At 32.3% G+C, this 21,666-nt stretch overlaps 1 protein-coding gene across 1 annotated transcript; it reads left to right on the top strand.

The window, feature by feature from the left end:
- The first annotated feature begins 5,505 nt into the window (after positions 1–5,505).
- On the top strand, positions 5,506–17,788 carry LOC7460815 (uncharacterized). The gene is made up of 12 exons (XM_024581702.2): positions 5,506–5,854; positions 6,723–6,787; positions 7,838–7,936; positions 8,706–8,838; positions 9,186–9,245; positions 9,995–10,054; positions 11,166–11,288; positions 11,834–11,905; positions 13,209–13,346; positions 15,420–15,575; positions 16,704–16,808; positions 17,429–17,788. Exons 1-12 carry the CDS (start codon positions 5,630–5,632, stop codon positions 17,456–17,458), a joined length of 1,266 nt encoding a protein of 421 aa, XP_024437470.1. The 5' UTR covers positions 5,506–5,629; the 3' UTR covers positions 17,459–17,788.
- Positions 17,789–21,666: the final 3,878 nt, after the last annotated feature.

The raw sequence follows: 21,666 nt of genomic DNA, 5'->3' as shown, positions 1-21,666 counted from the left end.
CATTATTTAGGAGTGTATCTAAATAAAATGATGTTATTGAAATCTTGAGAAACTTAGTGCAAACATTCTAATTTTTTAAAGTGAGGAGCAATAAAACTTTAAGTATAAACGATTCTTCCTTAACAAAAACAAAAACTTCAACATTTTAAAGTGTTTCAACAAATAAGTGCTCTTATTTGTTTTTAATTTAAAAATAGATATTTTATATTATTAGTATTCATGCTAAGACTTTGATTTTATATTAATTGCAAGTTTAAATATATATTTAATATACATGTTAGAATTCTACTATCTATGTTAGGAATTTGATTTTATATTAGTATGCATGCTAAAACGTATGACTAGTATGCATACTAGAATTTTATTATTATATTTGTGTTGGAACCATATTTGCTATTAATTTTTATTTTACATGTTTATAGATTTAAACTTATACGAACAGTAGTATTTTTTCGGGCAACATTTTTATTTAATATGGATTTATAATCCTGGAAGAAGTAAAGGATTGTCAAAGCATTAGATAGACATGTGATTATAAGTTTTTAAGGGGTCTTTTCACTTTATATTGGATTTATAACATTAAATTAAAAGGTTAGAAGAAAAAGGAAACCATTAAATGTTTTAGAAGGACAACAAGCATAAAATCCCAATAAAAATTATAAGAATGATGATCAAATTAAAAACATCAATACATGATCAAAAAAACCTAAACATGCAAAATTTTTCAACTTGTTTTTTTACATAAAAAAATTGTAAATGTAATTCAAAAAACTTATGCATGTATCCAATTAAATAAATAACAAACCATTGTATAAATAAATGAAAAAAATGTAATTAACAATAAATAAAAACATTATTGAAAAAATAAAAAGACCAATGTAGATCAAGATATTTAATATCAGAATACGGGTCATTTACCTGATTGTGTTTAATGAATTTATTTATGAAAATTAATTTGTAATAGAGATTGACACATACATAAAATTTATTGAATAACATAAAAGAAAAAAAATATTATGCAACAAATTAAAAACATTATAAAAATAAATATTTGATCTATATAGAATACACAAAAAAAAAATTATAAATGAATCATAATAACCTATGAAAAAATTAAACACATTCAATATAATTAAAAATAATAATCGCTATTCAACAAAGGCTAAAAAACCTAAAACAAATCATAGCGAAAAGGATATTAATTAAAATAAATAAATTTTAAAATTATTTTAAAATACACATATAAAAAAGCCATTAATATAAAAAATAAAAATTTTGAAGAAAAAAAATTAGGTTTGGCATTGCTAGGTCTGGTAAGCCAGGTCTAATGTTTGGCCCAATCAAAAAAACAAATGATGTGTCGTCTAAAAATCACAGAATCCAGCCACTAGTGTGGCTAGAAAAATAGAGTTCTTTTTTTAACTTAAAAACCTATTTTCAACTTATTTTTTACCCAAAATACCTAGGAAACACCCTAAAAACTTTATTAAACTAATCCATGGCCTAAAAAACGTAAAAAAAACCCAACCTGCAACTAAAAATCTTCTTGAGATCAAATTTGTTTTTTAAGGTTTCTTTCAAGGTAAAAAAAACCTAATATTAATCTCCCTTATCATATATAACTTTTTGACACAAACATTGACTGTTTTGATGACCGAAATCTTATCCAGTGACAACTTTTTCTTTCTAAGTCGGAATTCGACAAATCCCTCTCTCTTCTCCACCCAAAAAATGATTGAAAAAAGAGGAGAATGAAGTTTGGTACCAAATGTTTTTTTTTTAAATTATAGGGACCAGTTACCAATGGCTTAAAACTATAGGGGACTAAAATGAACTTTTCAAAAAATTATAGACTTGCCACCTATTTTACCTAATTTTCCACTTCAACCCTTTTTTTTTCAATTCAGCCTTTACCTCTAAAAACTAATATGAAATTTGGCTATAATTTGGGCTTATTTGTGTAAAACAAAAGGCTTGAAGACCAAATTGAAATTTTTTAAAAATTACTATTACAGTTCATAGTGAATTGTGAGATGATAAACAATAAAAATGGCTATAATGTTTAACCCAAAAACTTTAATTTTTGTTAATGTGCAATAAAAAGAAAACTATCGTTTTAAGTGGTCAAAGGAAATGAGAGTCTAATTAATTTAATATCTTAAACTTTAAGAAGCTTTGTGAGCGTACTTTCAGTCATGTGCATGCATATGTGTGAATGCATATGTATGGGTTCATATGTCTAGAGGTTGCCATTTAACCTAGAATTAGCCTCAAAACTGGCCTAGAATTGTCTCACCATATTAACATAGACTTTTTGGCTTTTATTTTTCATAAAAATATTTTCTTACACCTTATTTTTCTATTCTATAAGCATAGACTAACAATTTCTTTACTTTAGAAAAAACACCTAAATCATTTAGAGTTACCTTACACCCTTTAACAATATTTCTCTCATAAAGCTTTTATGTGCAATCCTTTCTATATGAATTTTAGGTAACAAAAAACTCCCTGGAAAAATATAGACTATCCTATAAAGGAAACTCATGAATATTATATGAAATAAATAAGTGAGAAGATTGTCCAAGACAAATTGGTGGTTTTTGAAGAGGAGGAGTCTTGATCACCTTATAGTTTGAGGACGAGAAAGTTAGTCTTTTTCTATGAATTATTTTGAAGTTTTTTAGGTGTTTGTTTTTAAAAGAGGGTGAATGCTTTGTTTGGAGAGGTAGAGAAATGTGTTAAGTGTTTGTGAAATCAAATAGAGATATAGGACATATTGGTGCATAAAATGGAATGGCTAAAAGCTCTTGGTGAAGAAAAAGAATGAAATGGCCAAGAGCTTCTTTAGATGTTTAAGTGCAAATTTTTGATTTTGAACATGAAACAACATAATATTTAAGTGCATTAAAGGCTTACAAGTTGAGTGAATCTTTCAAGAGTTAAAAGACATAAAAAAAAAATATGGACAATAAATTGTACTTCATTTTTAGAGAAGAGAAAAGGAAAGGGAAATGATGTGTTATATTTGACTAGATAGTTTTGAGAGAAATAAGAAATTATGCAAGCTAACACTTTCCCATATAAATAAACCTTAATCATGGAAGAGAGAATCAATATTCTTAATTTAATCACATCTCTTTAATGAAAAGAACACCCAAACATAGCTAAAACCAATATCCATTGGTTAAAATATTGTAAACCAAATCTTTTTTTTTTTTATCTTATTTATGTCCAAAATCTTCTCTCATATTCGACTAAGGGTGCAAGAACATTAAGTCCAAAAGCTTGTCTCTTTTTCGAAGGATTAAAAGAGTGTAACCTTTTCAAATAGACTCATTTTATCAACTTGTGCATGAATATGCAATCAATTTAATGTTTTCAAGCAAACATGCATGAATTTACATTATCATGCAAGCATACCAAAAATTCAAATATACATATTGAATACGCACCAAGCATATGCATATCATAAGATATATAAGATAGAGGTCAAGGAGGATTGTCCTTACCTAGTTCAAGTTGAAAAGCATAAAATCTATCTTTACTTAATGAGTTTGTTAAATTTTTGTAATTTGTTTCTTCGTGACCACAAAATTAAGAATAATATCACTTTTTTAAACATAATCACAAATAAAATGATGTCTATTTTCAATGTTCTTAGTACTACAATGTTGGATAGGGTTTTTAGTCAAATTAATATCACTAGTGTTATCACAAAATATTGGAATATAGTTTCATTTAAGACCAAAGTCCATGAGAGTTTTCTTCATCTAGAATATTTGAGCATAACATGACACAATGTCAATATATTTAGCTTTTATAGTGGAATCTGCCACCGAATTTTGCTTTTTTGCTAGACCATAAAACTAAAACATGTCTTATGAATTGACAAGTCCTATTAATGCGTTTCCTATTGACTATGCAACCAGCCAAGTTGAAGTCTAAAAAATAGGTCAAATCAAAATTATCTATCTGAAAGTGTCAAAGAACCAATTTGATTATGCCTTTTAAATATCTAAAAATATGCTAAACGGCACGAATGTGAGACTCTCTAGGACTAACTTGAAATCTAGTATATAAACAAATGCTAAACATGATATCGGGTTTACTAGCCATTAAATAAAGTAAGTTTCTTACCATACCTCGATATCTTTTGATTTTTACATATTTACCTTGTTTATATTTGTCCAGTTTGGTGGTAGTGCTAATTAGAATTGAACTTAAACTTATGGATTCTAAATCAAATTTAAAAAATCCAAGTAAATTTATCAAGAACTCAAAAATTGTTAGCCACGTTAATAAAAGTGTAGAGAATCACACAACATATATTTATTATTTTCACAAAAAAAAATGGAGAGAGAGGGAGGGAGGGGGGGAGAGAGAGAGAGAGAGAGAGAAATGAAGAAGAAAAGAAGAAAGAGATGAGAATAATGTCTAGTAATTTTATGGAAAAACATGTTTGATTTGATTTTTATTGGATTTTCTTGTTAGAGACCAAAAGAAAAGAAACGGGAGATCTTTATTTTTTGTAAAAAAAAAAAACACAAATCAAAAGTAGAGAAAAAAAATGAAAAAGTCAGGCTTAAGAAAAACAAAATAATAGAAAATTGATTGACTGTTTATTAATAAATTTGTCATTAGAGGGTGTAATTAATTAATTAAACCAATGATATATATAAAATTTCAGACTAAACCATTTAATTACTTAATTAATTAAATTAATATTTATTGCCGGCTTTCTTTATCCCAATTCAAACTAAAAAAACTAAAATAGAATAAAATAAAGTTTTGTACTAAATCATTTAATTACCAAACTAAATGGACAAAAATAAAAATAAAAATATTTAATGCAAAATTAACCAAAAAAGCGCTAATACAATAATGTCTTTTTTTTTAAAGGTCCTATTGTTTCTTTGATTCAATTTTGGTCCCCTTATTTTTTATCTTTTTAAATAATAAAATTGAATTTATTTTTGTAAAATTGACATTAACCTAATATTAGATTTTTTTTGAAACTACGATAATGATATAAAAAATAAATAGAAATAAATTATCAATCCAAAATCCTAACCCACACAACATATGATTTCATTAAAAAAAATACAAATCAAATAAAAAAAGAACTATAGTTTATACCATATTTTCTTTTTATAAAAAGAGCTGCTATTTTTTTTATATTTTAATTTTAATCCTTTTATTTTTAATATCTCATAAATAATAAAATCAAATTTTTTTCATGAAATTTGAGCATCAATCTAAGATTTGTTTAAACTATAATAACTATATAAAAAATAAATTAAAATAAATTAATAACATGAATCGATACAATATTAAATAATAAATTAAAAAAAAACTAATTAACAAAGAAAAAAAATGAAAAAGGAAATCACAGGATGCAATACTTTATTTCGCTCTTTTAGTTTTTTTTTTTTTTTTAAATTTAATTTTAATAATAAAAGAAAAAGAAAAAATGAAACCAATTTATCCTGTAAAAAATTCCTTACCCTGTTTTGGTTCGGTTTTATCCCATGGCTTCAGACCCACCCCCTACTTCAGCAGTGCAAGCTAGGTAGGCCGCCCACGAATACATCTCCAGCTCCAAGCTCTATCCTCTCTATCCACCTTAGCCATGTCGAGAGGAACAGACCGTCTGATAAAGAGTGTGAAGCAATTCGCTGACTTACAGTACAAGCTCTTCACTGCTCGTTATGGCCAACAAGTGATTGATATTTTCGAGTTCCCAATAAAACTTGTCTTGTCTCCTTTCACTCTTGCTTTTGACATTGCTGGCTCCGCTCCTCGTGGCTTTGGTGTCCCTGAGCTCGTCTCCAAGCTCTCCTATGCTTCTATCTTTGTATAAATTCTCGACCTTTCCTGGTCTTTTGTAATTTTGTGCCATGTATGTCCTGTGCACTGTGTGTTGGTTTTTGCAGAGCCAGAGACTTTATGGGCTGTTTTCATTTTACTTATCGTTACACACATGGGTTTTCATGTTTTTTTTAGTTGCATTTCTCCTTGGCTTAAATGGGACACCCGGTGTTTGTTCACTTATGTATCAAGTGGCATTTGACATAGGGTTTCATAGTGGTGGTTTAAACCTTGATGATAATTCGGTGGCATTTCGAATCATTTGGTTAAAGTGCTACATTGATGGCTTCCTGCAACTGTAACAATTTTGCTGGATCATTGTACTTTTATGCAATCTTCCTATTATTTGTAATTCTATGAAAAAGTTTTGGTTGCGGGATATAACCTAAAGTCATCTATTTCTTGCACTTCATGATGTAAGCAATTTTTCATGTCATATATGGGTTGGGAACAACATTCTAGAGATCTTTGCTTTTTATGCAATTATTTGTGTATGCAGAGCTAGCACAATTTCCTACTATCTGCTTCCTCTTTTTTGCTACTTTGCGGGTCATTTTGGGTGAACACTAATTTTGAAGATAATTTCACTTTTCTGCAATTTACTTACAGTACTTCACCTTTTGTACCCAAAATGTTCTTCTTGCAGCATATATGCTATTGTCCTAGCTTTGAGATTTTGATTACCTTCATGTTGACCTAGTGGTTCTTTTAAGTTACACTTCTCATTTGGTTAGGCTGACTCGCTTCTCTTCCATAATAGGTGTTTTTTTTTTTTTTTTTTTTTTTTCCTGTTTTGGATTTCGGAATGGTATTGATAGAAATGTCACCGAATTGTTTTCTTATCTTCTTTGCAGGTTGTTGCTACTTTGGGGACCTATGATATTGCATTGGAGATGGGAAAGAAGGTGATATGTCAAAGGTACTGACCCTTGCTTATGTCAATAATTGTTCTATTCCAGTATGATCTTGTCATGATAATATTATGGTATCCATTGTATTGTGCAGAACTCTTGATGCTGATTTTTCTATCTATACAGTTGAATATCTTTCTCGCTGCTAAATTATGATTTTGTGACTGCTGATAAGTCAATTTTTTTTTTTTTAAAAAAATTTAATATGAAACATCTGTCACTTTGGGAACAACTGTTACCAAGGCAGCCTTGGAAGTCGGTATTTTTAATACATCTATCTTACAGAGTGGTTTCCCAAGACTGTCATCTAAATGATACACTAAATGCTTGTCTTGCAAATTTGCCTTTTCGCCTGTCAGAATGAATTAGAAATGATGTGTGACTGAGGATAGCTTTCTCCCATTTGTTGGTATTTTGAATTGCTATATTTTTGTCGTGTTTAAAAACCTTTTCTTGGTTGTGATGTCCTTCACTTGATAACCAAACCCTTGTTATAGTCGGCCACATGAAGTTCTATGAGGAGCTTTCTTTCTAGGAAACTCAAAGATTCAACTTATATTATATCAGTGCGGAACGATGTAAATTGACTAAAGGGTGATAGTACATCATATTTGGTTTGCTTTTCATATTGTTCATAATAACATAAATGTCATGTTGTTCACATTGAAGTTTTAGGGACGCTGAGCTGAAATGTTTGAGCAATTGCCTACAAATTTATTTTTGACTGTGTGGTGAAGATATTCTGTGCTTGAATTGCGGAGCTTTGTTCCTTTTCTTGCCCCCTGTGTTGTCATGATTCTGTTTTAACTTGTGCTGAGAGCTGGAGAGTGCCTATTTATTGTCAGTGAAAGCAAAGCAGTGTATCGTTTCAAAGGACTAAAAATTATTCCTATAAAAAATGAACTAAGACGATGATGAAATTTTTTGAATCCAAAGGAGGATAGAATTGTATCCAATATAGCTTACTGTTTTAATCTTTCTAGTCTCCTTGGAAAGTGGTAGAAGAACATGTCTTGTTAAGATTGGCGTGTTGTTCATTTAATTGCTTGTGTATGCAGGAATTGTCAGACTTGCAATGGATGGCAGGCACTGCGGTGTCATATGTGCAAAGGAGCAGGGAAGGTGCATTACCAAGTTAAAAATTACACCTTGAGAAGGTAGTTAATGGGGTAAAGCTCACCAAAATAAAATCATGCTAATAGAAAAAACCAGACTCTCATAGACAGAAAAATTCATCAAAAATGCATCTAAACCAGCCTGGAATTTGAAAACTGCTAGTGCATGTATGCATCAGTACTACTGTACCATAAAGAGCGCCACTCCAATAAATCAGCGTTACTCTAGTTATGAATTTTCTATCACTATAGCAGACCACACATAACTTGGTACTTGCTAGATTGTTTTTGTCGTCTTTGATGATAAAACTGTACATGCTTGTCGAGCTCCGTTTTAGAATGTGGTCAGCTGATACCTTTGTCTGATATAAGCTGCATGCTTCGTAATTTTCAAGTACCATCATCTAGTTTATGGTAAAATATCTCGAGTTTTCAACCAACATGTTGATGGTTCAGGGCTTCAGAGCAGTCACTTCATGAAAATGTTGCAATGCAGGATTTTCTCAGCGTCCCTTTCCTAGTTCCTAGAATCCTGTTTCGAGAAACATAACGGCCTTTTTTTTGTAGTTCCTGTCTTCATGGTTGCCTCTTCATGAATCTTATAGAGATTATTGGTTGCCTCAACATGAATCTTATAGAGATTATTTTGTACATCGCAAAGCAAAATCAGCATGCACTGAAAGTTCTTTTTGCTGGACATGTTATCTTTAATGAATAATTTACTCTTTCCAATGAGTTCTGTAACCAAAAGTATAGTGCTCTTGAATTGTTTATATGCTGTTTTTTTTGTCTTCTATGGATACTTTTGCAGTGGTGAGAAGGCTACAGCTGAATGTATTGCAGATGCCATTGCTGACAATCGAGCTGAGCTGGTGCACCTTCCCTCCTCCATGGATCTTAACATGCCTTTGCCATCTAAAGACTGTCCAACTTGTGATGGAACGGTAAGACTTGTATTGCCAAGTATGTCTATCCAAGTTTTCATCCCTGTACATTAGTATTGATATTGGTAGTTTGAACCTGATGTTCTGTTATATCATATTCTGAAAGCTTCTCTCTGACAGTCTGACTTCAGTCTATTTTGATCAGAAATGCACATCTTCACCTTACCAAATAGTTTAATAAAAATATGCTTTTTACTATTCTTCCGAACTAATGTTTGTTACAATAATTGAGGAAGTGGTGTCCATGGCACATGCTTTGCCTCTCTTTGAGCATAAGCTGAACAACTTTTCCGTGCATGAAAAATGTCAGTTATGATCTTTGGGTGCAATATTTATTGATGTTGCAGGGTGTAATGAGCTGCCCTGAATGCAAAAACAAATTACAAGTCAGGATCTCTGCGGACGATGTAAGTTTTTCATTTTTTTTTGTGAATTTGCTGATGCAGGTTTTTGTCTATGACCGCATAATATGAATACAGTCAAGTAGCTCCAGACTTTCAATGTGATCATTACAACCAAAATTTAAAGATTCAATCTCTCTCTGGCATCTGCTGAGTTTGTATGAACAACATGGTTGACATTGCTAGGAAGCAATCCTTGTAACTAACATTTTATGTTGCTATGCATGGCAGTGTAACTACTTTAAAAACCCAAGTCTTTGATTGTTCTAAAGTGAAGATTCCTGAACTAAAAGCTTTAAACATCAAAGCTATGCTCCATAATGGAACTGAATGGCATTACACTGCAGTGGAATATCTGTTTTCCGGTGTATTGATTTTGTGATCCATTTAGATCAACTGGAAATTCTTCAAAAGGGGAAAAAATGAAGAAGAAGATCAATAATCCTAGATAGACTCTGAATGGTTGCCAACCTAGGAATATTCAGCAACACAAAAACAAAATGTCACTGAGGGTAAGTATATTTGGCTAATTATCTGGTAGCACCATGGGTGATAAAACAAAATAATAGCAGCAACAGTAGTAAATTGTAAGAGCGTGTTGAGATTATTCAGATGTGGTCTATGTTCTCATCAGTTTCCATTATTTATTTTTTGAAAAATCTAGTCATTGGTGCTTATTGGATTACCCTTTGTGATTTACTTTCTAGTCCAATTAATCAACTTGTCAATCCTTGTAATGGTTTGACTTTCTGCAGATAATGGAGCCCCCATGGCAAGCCTACAATGTCTTGAGCAAGATGGAATATCCTTATGAGGCTAGTATCATGCCACCTTTACGAAATCTTGTAGCATCATTACTTTACTTTGCCCATTGGAAGCCAACCATCATAATTACGAAATATAAGCCATTTACATGCCCATCTTCATCTCAATGAAGTACTCTAATATTATCATGATCAAGCTAGTCAAACTAGTCATCCTTTCTTTCCACACATAGTCTTGCATGAATTGGACAATGCTTCCATGGAGAACAAATACCCATTATGAATTTCAAGCAATTTAGGACATTTTATGTCTTATTCCTGTGCATATAGGATCGATGGTGGATTGGCAGGATGGTCATTGTTAACCTGAGAATCCTAAATTAACGAGATACCTTTAGAGACATGGGTTTGCTCAAATTGGGACCCTGCTAGAGGTGTCTTGTGCATTCTTGTTCTTTCCTACTTGAATCAAATGCAAGTATGAGCCCTCTTGGGCACATGTTGTCTTGCAATTTCTTTCTGACTGGCTTAGTGTTGACTCTGCATTCTAGTTACAATACATACCTATTGTCACCTCTCTCTAATCTAATTTTACTACATTTGGCTTGATATTGTATCCTTGGGTAATACTCCCTTTTTAAGTGTCTATATTCCTTAATCATAAACCTTCAAGAGCTCTGACATCATACCCCCTTAACCAAGGGATATTTCAATTTATAGTATCCATACTTATCCTAAGTTTGGGAGCATTTACCATGCAGATTCCTTACGCCTCTCCTTACAAGCCATGTATATTATACCCCACTAAGATTTCTCATTTCTTCACCTTCTCATTGATCCATTTCATTATCTGCTATGGCATTCTTGCCGCACACCATGACTCCACCAGCTTATCCCAGAAGCTTCATGTAGACATGTGGGGAAGAACCCCACATGTCTAGCATCTTCATGTTTTACTTATATTTCTTTTCTTTTTGATAAACTCTGTATTTGGGAATCCACTCATGTTTGTTGTTTAGATATCCATTGGAAAGTGATCGCTATGATCTGTCATCTGACAAATTAGAGGATAGCATGATTTTCAAAGTGGAGGCATCTTTACCTGATTTCAATTTATCATGTTCATAGAAAATAATATAGTTTTGACTTTTTGCTGTTTCAGCATATAGTTGATAGCATGAAAGATCCCAGCATTGCTGCATTTTGGTTGTTTTCCTTTCCTGAGATTATGGGTGGCTTCAACTATGATGGTGATATCAAGCAGAAAATTTGGTGGCAGTACAAGGTATCTAGTCAATTTTGCTTCCTTTGCCTCATATGTTTGTTGATGTTATTTTCTATGTCATTCATCATTTTCTTGTGGCACTGTTCCTGGAAAAGTCCAAGCTGCTTTGATTAAGCTTCTGTAACTTTAGTCCATGCTAAGCAATAAAGTGCTGACATGCATATGCTATATTTATTGAATGGTTCATAATCCATCTGAAAAGTCTAAGCTTATTTGACGTGAACTCTGTTACTTTAGCACATGCTAGATGAATAAGTGATGACATGCATATCATATATTCATTGAATGATACATGCTAAATAAATAAGTGATTAATGTGGATCTCTATATGCAGTCCTTTAGCCATTCATGCCTACCCTTTTTGTTTTTTCCCCTTAAAAACAGAATCAGAACCCTGTAAAAAATTATGATCCAATCCATTCAAGATATTAAGACCTTATAGGGTAATTAGTCAAACTGGCAGGTCTTTTACATTTATTAGAGTTTTCAAAGCACAAGTGTCACAGTACCTCTTTTAACAACTTGGTTTTCTGTGTTGGGTTTAGGAATCAATGAGATACGATCAACTACGAGATATGGTAGCCAAGCGAAAACCTGGTTGGGAGCACTTGCAGGAAGTAAGACCATCTTCTTATATTTAAAGAATCTAATCATGAAATGCGTTGACACATTAAAAGTGTGATCTTGTTTATGAGATTATTTGGTCCATTTAAGAGGACAATGAGAGCATGCAGTCAAATACTTTGCTTCCAATCCTTGCTGTGTGTTTGTTATACTCACCCTTCTGGGTTTCGTAGTAAACTGAAAAGATTGTTATTAGTTGTAATTATTCCGTGTGTTGCAGCCACTTTATTTCAGTGAATCCATCATATGAAGCAAATTTCAATTTGTTTTGCTACTTTCCAATTTGTGGTTCTCCATATCGATAAATATTTTATCAAAGTGGGGGGACAAGAACTTATAAGCTTATACTCCTATTTTATTTGTAAATGACATCTGGTTGTTATTATTTAAATTTTTATTTTATAGTAGCTCGTGTGGGCTTATGTTTTCTGTTTAAATAACTGCAAACCTAGGAGGAAAAAAAATATATTGACTACATTTCAAATTTTTATTTAGTTTAGCTGAATGATGGAATTTCTATAAGCAGCTTGAATTTATGTGAGGTTGATGTTCCACAACTTAGCAAGTGCTTGGAGGACCTGAAATGCACTCCTGCACATTTCAACTAGCTGTTGAGTGAGTTTCATTGGCATGCTAGTATAGGGTCCTTAGTCGAGCAAATTCATAGAATTGCCTACCAAGCTTTTCAAATAATATCCTGCTCTTCTATCCAGTCATTAACTCCATGTCTCTTCAATGTTCAGGACAATAGTGATGTAGTTAGCAAACATATTGAGAAGTATAGCTTGCTGTAATTTACTGACTGCCTCAACTGATAGAAGCTCAAATAATTTTTGAATGGAACAAATAGCGGACCTGCCCATCATTTTATCTATCCAGTATTCACATAATGATTGATTAGGTTTGATGTCAAAGTTTGGAAGTTGAATCTCTGCTTTTGAAAGGATGCCCAAGGCTCATCCATGGGAAAAATTAGCAGCTGTCGTTTAAAATGTCATCCTACAACGTGGCACTCTTGTCTTTTTATTTTTTTAGTAATTGTTATCTTTTCATTAACCATGATGAAGAGCTATATTTGACATTTATCATGAACTGTTATATCAGTCCACCATAAGGTGTGGGTTCTATATGATCTAATAAAATATGCTCATAATGGTAGTTATTCTTTTTTCTTTCCTAATTTCTTTGATTGTCTTGCTAATCAAACTCTTTTGAATTTAAATATCTACTTGGTGGAATCGCGTATAGTTCATTGTTTTGCCAAAAGCTTCATTTGAGTTAAATAATCATTTGCAGGCCCTGATCTCAATAGATCCTATTCGTGCCAGGGACGATCCTATTGTTGTGAAAAATGTCCCATACTACAAAGCCAAGAAGGCATTGGAGGCAGAGGTCATGAAACTTGATCCACCATCTCGGCCACAGAATTGGGGCGTGAGTGTTCATTGTCTTCATCCTATGGTTGCATTCTTCGATGCTCGTGCACTTTTTAATATCTCATTTCAATTGGGAGAGAACACGAGTCATTTAGTATCTAAAACATTGACAATGACATATACAATCCTCTAATAAGTTTCTTTTTTCACTAGTTGATGGTTATTAGAGTGTAACATAAATTATATCTTGAGGTTTCACCTAATAAATTAAGCTTTTGAGTTGAGATAATTCTTTGACATTGTATCAAAGTCTTGTTGATCAAATAGTCACGAGTTTAAATTTCATCACCCTCATTCTTTCTTGTAATTAAAATTAATTAATAGTACAAGAGTAGGCTTGCGTAAGTTTTAAGCTAGAAAGACTTTCACTTAAGAAGATGTATTAGAGAATAATATATAGTATATCTTGAGGTTCACTTAATAGCTTAAGCTTTTAGGTTGAGATGATTCTTTAACAAGGACAACTTAATAGTCATCCATGAAAAAAATGTCTAATTCAAATCTTATTAATCAAATCAGCTCAACTCAACTTATTCCTAAACTAGTTGGGGTTGGTTAGACCTTTATTTCAACTAGCTTTTTGAAATCAGATTCCTTTATAAAACTTCAACCTGTCATTTTTTTTGTCTCGCTATCCTACTCCCTTTATCCCTTCTACTCAAGTGTAGTCATGTTCAACCTAAGTAATTTGTGGTTTATCTTTTACTCCTTTCACCTTTTCCTTAAATGACTCTCTTTCCCTGGCACAACTAAAGGTTTGCATGGAACATGGCTGAATCACCTTAATTGACCTTCACGGGATCTATATCTTTTGTAGAATGTGATTGTTCTAGCTTTTCTTATATTACCATTCATCCATATCGATGTTCTCATTAAAACGTAGCATAATTGCCTTTACTGATTTTATAGTTATTAGACCTGGCCTGACTTGACAGGTTGACCTGTATCCCGGGTGATCAGGGCCCTGGCTGGACCTGAAGAGTTAAAAATTGGGCTTGCAATTGGCCCGGTGAATACTGTCTGACTTGCCGGGTCAACCCTTAACCCGGATGACCCGGTAAAACCCGGCAGAGATCTTTTTTTTTTTGCCAACATTTTTGCAACAAACTGAAAATCTAATCTTTGATTCATCTAGCACTTTTTTAATTTTTTATAGCATATTTATTCGACTGCTAGTGCTAGAAGAAGAAATGGAGTTGGAGTGGTTGGAGATAGAAGAATCATACCCATTATTTTCATTTGGCATCGCTGAATAAAAAAGGCTTCAGAACCTCAACGTCTGTGTTTTTCCTTCTCCTTGTGGTCTGATTTTTGTTGACCAAAACAACAGATACACTTTGTAACAAATTTGGAATTAGGTGAAGCAGTAGCGTCTCTCTCTCTCACACACAAGGAAAACAGAAGTTTCGGGAAGATAAGTGGGTGGGAATGAACAGTTGGGATCATGCTCAGGGAAGTGGGCGGATGGATTTCCATGGCGAAGGAGATGATGACACGTGTGGGAACTTCTAAAATGCTGGTGTCTTGAAGAAGAAGAAACAACAAATTTACAGCTAGTACAATCAATTCTGAATTTGCTTTTGATTTTTAAATCGCATCCATTTACAACATTTTTAAAAATTCTCCTGGGTTGACCCGTGTGACCCGGGACCTGGCCCTTTGGCTGGGTCAACCTTGGGCCGGGTTTGATAACTATGACTGATTTCATATAAAGTATCCCCTTCAACTTAATAGTTGTCATATTATCTTACCATAGACCAATACACTCATTTTTATTCAGCTTGCTCTATTTCCAGAGATAAAATTCCTGGATATTTCTAATGCTAAGTATCATGCTCCCATCTCAACTTCAAGCATTAAGTCATTTGGCAAGTTAACACATCTTTTGAATTTGTCAATGTATACGGAAGTTAATCCAATGTGTACTCTTTGAATATGAATTTTTATTGAAAAGGGAAAAGTAAATGCTGGTTTGGCAGGCAATACCCATGCATGCTTTGGAGATGTGATGCATGTGGAGTGTCTTGTTTTACTTTGAAGGGTGATTTAGCTAACCATGATTCCTTGGCAGGAGCTGGATCTTCCACTAAATGTATCATCATGGAGCGAGGAGGATCTTAAAAAACCAGAAAAATTCTATGAGATGACTGTTCTTCTTAATGCACAAAGAGAAATTGCTGATAAAATTTTGGATGCACAATGGGAAACTAAATGGCGTCAAGAAAAGGTTGGTAAAGCTGCCTCTACTTCTACCATTTAACTTGTCTCATATCTCTCCAAACCTGTGTATATTGCATGCAACATTTGTAAGTATGGAATGGTAAACCTATACACATAATAAGCACGCGCGCGCGCGCACATGCATGCACGTACACACACGTGACACGCTACACGCTACATATGTAATGTTCTGTTTGTTTTTTCTTAACAAACATGCAAGGTGGATGGCAGCTACATAACATGTGTGAAGCTTAATAAGCATTAAGAAGTTAAACCATTTTGAAATGCTGCGGTTTTAGGTGGGATCTGTTGACTGAAATAACTAGAAAGATAAAAGTAATCCCTTAAATTGTTTTGGACTTTAATTTAGTGAGAAAATTATGAAAAATATATTTTGGATAAAACCTCTCTAATCATGGCTGGGGGTATTCTCTCCAAGTAAAGCTGCTATCCTGTCACTCTTGAATTAATACATCTACAAAGCCAGTCAGGCATCAAGTTTGTAAGATGAATTTTGCTATCATGGAATAGCTATCATTAGCACCAGTGACTTCTCAACAAAACATGATAAAGAAATATGTTTTCTTCTTTGTCACTCCCTCTAGATTTATTTCCCAAGTCTAATGTTAAAGGCTACCAATGTTTTTTTCAAGAGAAAAAGGAACATTTTATTGAAAGAGGAGAGAAAACAAGATAAAAAAAATATTAAACATAGGAGAAGAAACCCTCCAAAATGAGTGCTGGAATTAACAATTCAAAGATGAGGGGCTTGTAGTCTCATCTTTGATAAAAATACTCCTCTAAAAATCTCAGAGTGTACTTGAGGAAGAATGCAAATTTATATGTCAACTGATGCTTTGCATCCATATTTGACCAATGGAAATAACTTGGAAGCGTACTTGAAAGGAGGGAGAAACTGTGAACTTTTTGCGTGGATGTTTGAGAAACTCTCTTAATGCTTTTCTGCTATTCCTTTAAGAAACAAATGTGCAGGTGTCTCTCCGTGCATGTAGATACCCTCTGAGAATATTCTTACAACATTCCATCACTATTTGTCAGATGCCACCGTTGTTTACATGTTTGTAATCTTATAAATACCATGAGCCATCAATATCCTATACAATTTGATTTGCAGTTGAACGAACTGTTGGAAGAGAAGGTGCGGCCATACATTCAGAACATCAACAGTGGTGCCCTTCCCCGTCCTATCATAATACAACCACAGAATCAGGATAAAAAGGTTTCACCCTCCTTTCCCTTATTGCTTTGACTTTATTGTAATGTAACATCTATCAATAAGCTCTGAAGCGAAGTGTTACCTCTTCAATTTCTTTTCTGTTGGTGAAGAGGACTGGATCTATGTTTTACACAAAACATGCCTTGCATGCACATGCATTCATGGTGGAAAGATGGATAACCAAAGCTAATTCTTAATACAATCGACTCACTCAAAGTGGTAATGGAGTAGGGTTTCAAATAATAAGATTGTGATGCCTACAATTCTTTGGTAATGGAGATTCAGTTAGTTGACTGCTCTGAGTATAGTCGAATACTGTCAATAGGTTAAATATATAATTGATGATTCTACCTAGGTCTTTTGCTGTATTTTTCAAGGTTAAAGTTCTATGTTATCTTTATGTATAAACTGCCTTCTAGAGATCCAAGTGGAAACTAGACATTCGGGAATCGCGCACATATTAATCATAAGCACATTTCCAAACTTTAAATTCTGTACTGTAGTTGCACCTAAAGTCATTATTGGTTTAGATATAATCATGTGAAGCTTTTGCTAGGCACTATCAATGCTTATCATGGTGCCCCGGTAACATTTGCAGCTTTTGGTTTATTTATTTGTTGCAGAGGAGGCAGAGGAGATGGTGGTTTTTCTGAAGAAGTTTTAACCAGCATTCCCATGTAGGTGGGTGGCTCATTTCATAAGTTGTATTTGCCAAGTTTTTTCTTTCAAAATTGTACATTTTTCTCTCCTACCCTACCTAAGTCTCTCTGAGAATTTTGTAGCTGTATCCTTGGATCAGTCTTAACTTCTACCCTTATCCTAGATATTCTGTAGCTACCATATGCTACTCTATGTCTGTTTTTGTTCTCTTAGAGTCGGTCTTGATTGAATGCAATATATCTCAATATTTTAGCTGTCAAAGAAGTGCTGTAATTTCACCTGAATGCTTTAACCAATCAAATAGAAGGAAACGCTATTTTTTCTTTTGCTTTTTGGAATTGTAAGTACTTGATTATAAAACGGAAAAAAATGATACTGGAAATTTGACTTCAGATAAGCATAAACAGGTTGAGATAGAGAATTGAAAAAAAAAAAAAAAAAAACTCGAGAGATGTTGTTATTTTCGATTTGCCGGCTAACAAAAATTTTAAAATGAACAAAGAAACCTTCATTGTCCTTGCAATTATTGAGAAAAATCTCTTTGCCTGAATGTTGTACACTCAATATTGTATTTGGTATTGATGTTGATTTTGTAGTTGTGGTTTAAAAAAAATAATTTAGAAAAAAATATTTTTTGTGGTTGCTGGAGATGAAATACGTGTTTGGTAAAAATTGTGATTGAAATTTTTTTTTTATTAAAAATATATTAGTGTTTGGTTAAAATTATAGTTGGACATGAAATGACTAAAGAGATTAATTTTTTTTTCATACATAATATTGAACATTTAATGCATATGTAAGATCAACTATTTATAACATAAAAACTTTTATAATTCTTCCATTAAACTTGAAGTAATTCCATTACAAATATAATTCATATACAAAGGCTTGTTGCATTTATATGTTTGTGAATGTAGAACAATATCACAAAAAAAATCTCGAGGCATAAAATTAGAATGATGGTTGAACTTAGTAAACGCAACATCTTATTTGGACTTCCTTCTTATATGATTATACAAAACTATTAATGCAATAACAATATGAACATGTGTCTTATATGAAAAAACTGACATGTTCTACGAAATTCTTCATCTTTTTTTCCACACCTTAAAAGTTTGCTCATTTACACATTAAATTGAAGAATGAAACCGATTGAATAAATCCTCCTGACTTCTAGGCTGGCCTCAACAACGAAATTTTAAAAGATAATATCTTTCATTTCTATATGGACCCAGAAATTTATATTCATTTGGAGAACTTGAGTCAACAACATAATACTTCCCTGTATTCACAAAAAAAAAAAATGTTCGACCACATGACAAGAAATTAATTAAATCTAATTTTTTACAAGTCATACAGTTCAATCTAAAATACCTTCTGGTGGCTTAGGAAAATTGATATTTGGGTTATTTATGGCCTCAAGAAAAATTCTTGTATCATATGTGCTACCACCTCATCTAGCCTAAACAAATGTAAATTGCAAAGCTATATATTGCTATAATGTTCTATGTTAGTACTCATTTCTTTTAATAAATAGTATTTGATTTTCCAATGATACACAAGCAAACACATGTGTTCCATTGATTGCTCCTATACAATTCTAAAAAAAAAAGTCCTTAAGAGGCGTAGCGTGATGGCAAAGGGCTTGAGATCTGCATAGCAGGTCTCGAGTTCGAGTCAGGGCGTGCATCTCTTGTAAGAGCCTGGGATAGCCGGGGTTTTACTCGCTCACCTGGGCCCACAAAGTGTGCTTTCCGGGAGGTGGGGTTTCCTCGAATAAAAAAAAGAAAATTCTAAAAAAAAACATATATTGGAAATGAACTACCATATGCATTATTTTATGTTTTTTGAACCACAAATATATATAATCACATATCATCTTCAATGTTACCTTAAGATATGACATATATCTCGGGTCCATTGCGATTTCTCGTGGTGTAGTAAAAAAATCTAAATCAACTGGTTTGATTATTTCAACTGCTAGCAAACATGTTACACTTAGAACTTCGTTGAAGTACTTACTCACGGTTTCACCAGAATGTTGAAATCTCTCCTGGACCTCCCTATTAGAAGCCCCTGATACTAAAGTATAAAGAAACATGTCAACCTTCTCTGTAACACTCATACTCATTGATGGTTTCAGTCTATATTGTGCTTCTAATTCAAAACAAGACTCTGAAATGTCGTTACATCAATCTTAAACATATTTACACAATGTATCCAATGCTCATTTAAAATTATGTTGTATGAAATCATACATGGTTCCTTATAAATATAGTTATTGTAATAGATTACAAGTGTGCCTGTTGTGCACAAGACTAGTTTACGATGATCAAATTCTCTAAGTCAAAATGAATTGCGATCATCATCATTATCGTCTCCATTATTGTCATCAACAACACCACTACTACAATCGAATTAATTATCACTATTCCTACCATTATAGCCATGTGAGAAATATTGAACAACATTGTTCATGATATTTTCATATTCCTCATCAAAAAGATCATTAAACCAATCCACATTCATAGCTACAATGTCAATTAAATATTTACAAGCAACAAACTGTAAATTAATTGTTATATAAATGTAGAGGTGTTACAAGTTTTACCTTCACTCTTCAATAAATCACATTACTTGTATAGCAAATATAATTTTAATTTTTGATAAATCCCTATTAAATTAAAAATTATTTACACTTTTTACATTATGGTAGTCAATTTCATTGATCTATCCAAAGATATCATTACATTAAAACTCATTCCATTCTTCGACCATTAACAATTTATATATGTCTTCAAACCCATATGTTGTTAGGCAATATTTTTTATTATTAGGGTTGAAATAAAAGGTATTGTTATTTATATATTTTATGTATATAAAACAAGAATATAAAATAAAGAAAGACAATTTACTAGAATAAAAGATGCAGGCTACTATACTATAATTGGAATTCCTTGAGAGAGGGAAAAAAGTTGAGTTATTCCATAAATGATATTGAAAGTGATGTGTTAAACTTAATTGAAATGGTGAATTATACAGGGAGGAATACAAACACAAATGAGCATATAATACAAGCACACTCTACCAGACATTCAAAGCAATTTGTCTCCACCTAATAATCTTATGTTCAACAAGACACAATACAACACAATACGACACAATACAACACAACATAAAGGCAACCTCAACATTTGCAATAAAAGTTAACATTATGTTTGTTAAAGGGTACAGATTACAAGTGTTTGAAAGCCTACACATAAGCATCTAACATAAAGAGCATGCACTATATGATAAACACATGGTAGGTCCTTTCGAATACAACAAAGAAAAAATGGCAAGAAGAAGCACAAACCCAATTCCATAACAACAAGATTTCTTTAACACAATGGAAAAAACATTATAAAAGACAACAACACTCATAATTCCACATTTATAATGACAGTGATGTGTTAATCTGTCTCTTACAAACATTCAACAGAACCACAAAGATTGAGTCTCACCTCATGGTTTGAGGGTTTATCTCCTCTCAAACATTAGTTTTAACCATTCAAATTCTCTTTCATTCCAATTGTTGCTCATATTTCCTTCCTACTTCTAATCATGAAAAATTCAGTAGCAAAACTATACAACTCACTCCTAAAAACAACTTCATCAATGGAGTGAAACTCCGTCATCACCTCTTCAATGCTACATCATTTCATAAAGATGTAGTGTTAATAAATTAAAGTTCATATTGTTTACGACAACTACTAAAGCTCAAATTTAGTTATAGTACACACATAAGAACTTTGTAATGAAGTTTTATGTTTTATGAGTACATTATAATTAGCAAAACATAGTGATGAAAACATGGTGATGGCAGGGAAAGGTTAAGGTAGTAGGGTATGACTATGTTTAATGAAGCTGTAAGTAATTACTATTTGTAATAAAACAATGTTCTACTTCATATAAAATTTTATTGAACAAAAAATTCTCAAATTAATTAATAGACAAATAGAAGCAATGTTGTATTTCATTTCTAACATTTATTGACTGAGCATTTTAGCTTTCTTATTTTGTATGTCAAACATATGTTTTTTTGTAAGTTTTTCCTTACATGTGTTACATAAATATCAATTCTTTATCTTAATAGGTCAAATGATGGTTTAAGTGTTATGTCTATATTTTTTTTCATAACAAGAATAAGTAAAGATCTTTC

Source organism: Populus trichocarpa, chromosome 11 (genome assembly GCF_000002775.5).
Source record: "Populus trichocarpa isolate Nisqually-1 chromosome 11, P.trichocarpa_v4.1, whole genome shotgun sequence".
NCBI classification, from domain to species: domain Eukaryota; kingdom Viridiplantae; phylum Streptophyta; class Magnoliopsida; order Malpighiales; family Salicaceae; genus Populus; species Populus trichocarpa.
The sequence above is the reverse complement of the archived record's forward strand: the minus strand, read 5'-3'. Positions and strand labels throughout refer to the sequence as shown.

What these genes read in the sequence shown, in the direction of transcription:
- LOC7460815 (XM_024581702.2), top strand. Translation starts at nt 5,630, where the DNA reads ATGTCGAGAGGAACAGACCGTCTGATAAAGAGTGTGAAGCAATTCGCT. An exon ending in TCTCCTATGCTTCTATCTTT is followed by an intron (nt 5,855 to 6,722) that starts GTATAAATTCTC and finishes TCTTCTTTGCAG; the next exon opens with GTTGTTGCTACTTTGGGGAC. An exon ending in AAGAAGGTGATATGTCAAAG is followed by an intron (nt 6,788 to 7,837) that starts GTACTGACCCTT and finishes TTGTGTATGCAG; the next exon opens with GAATTGTCAGACTTGCAATG.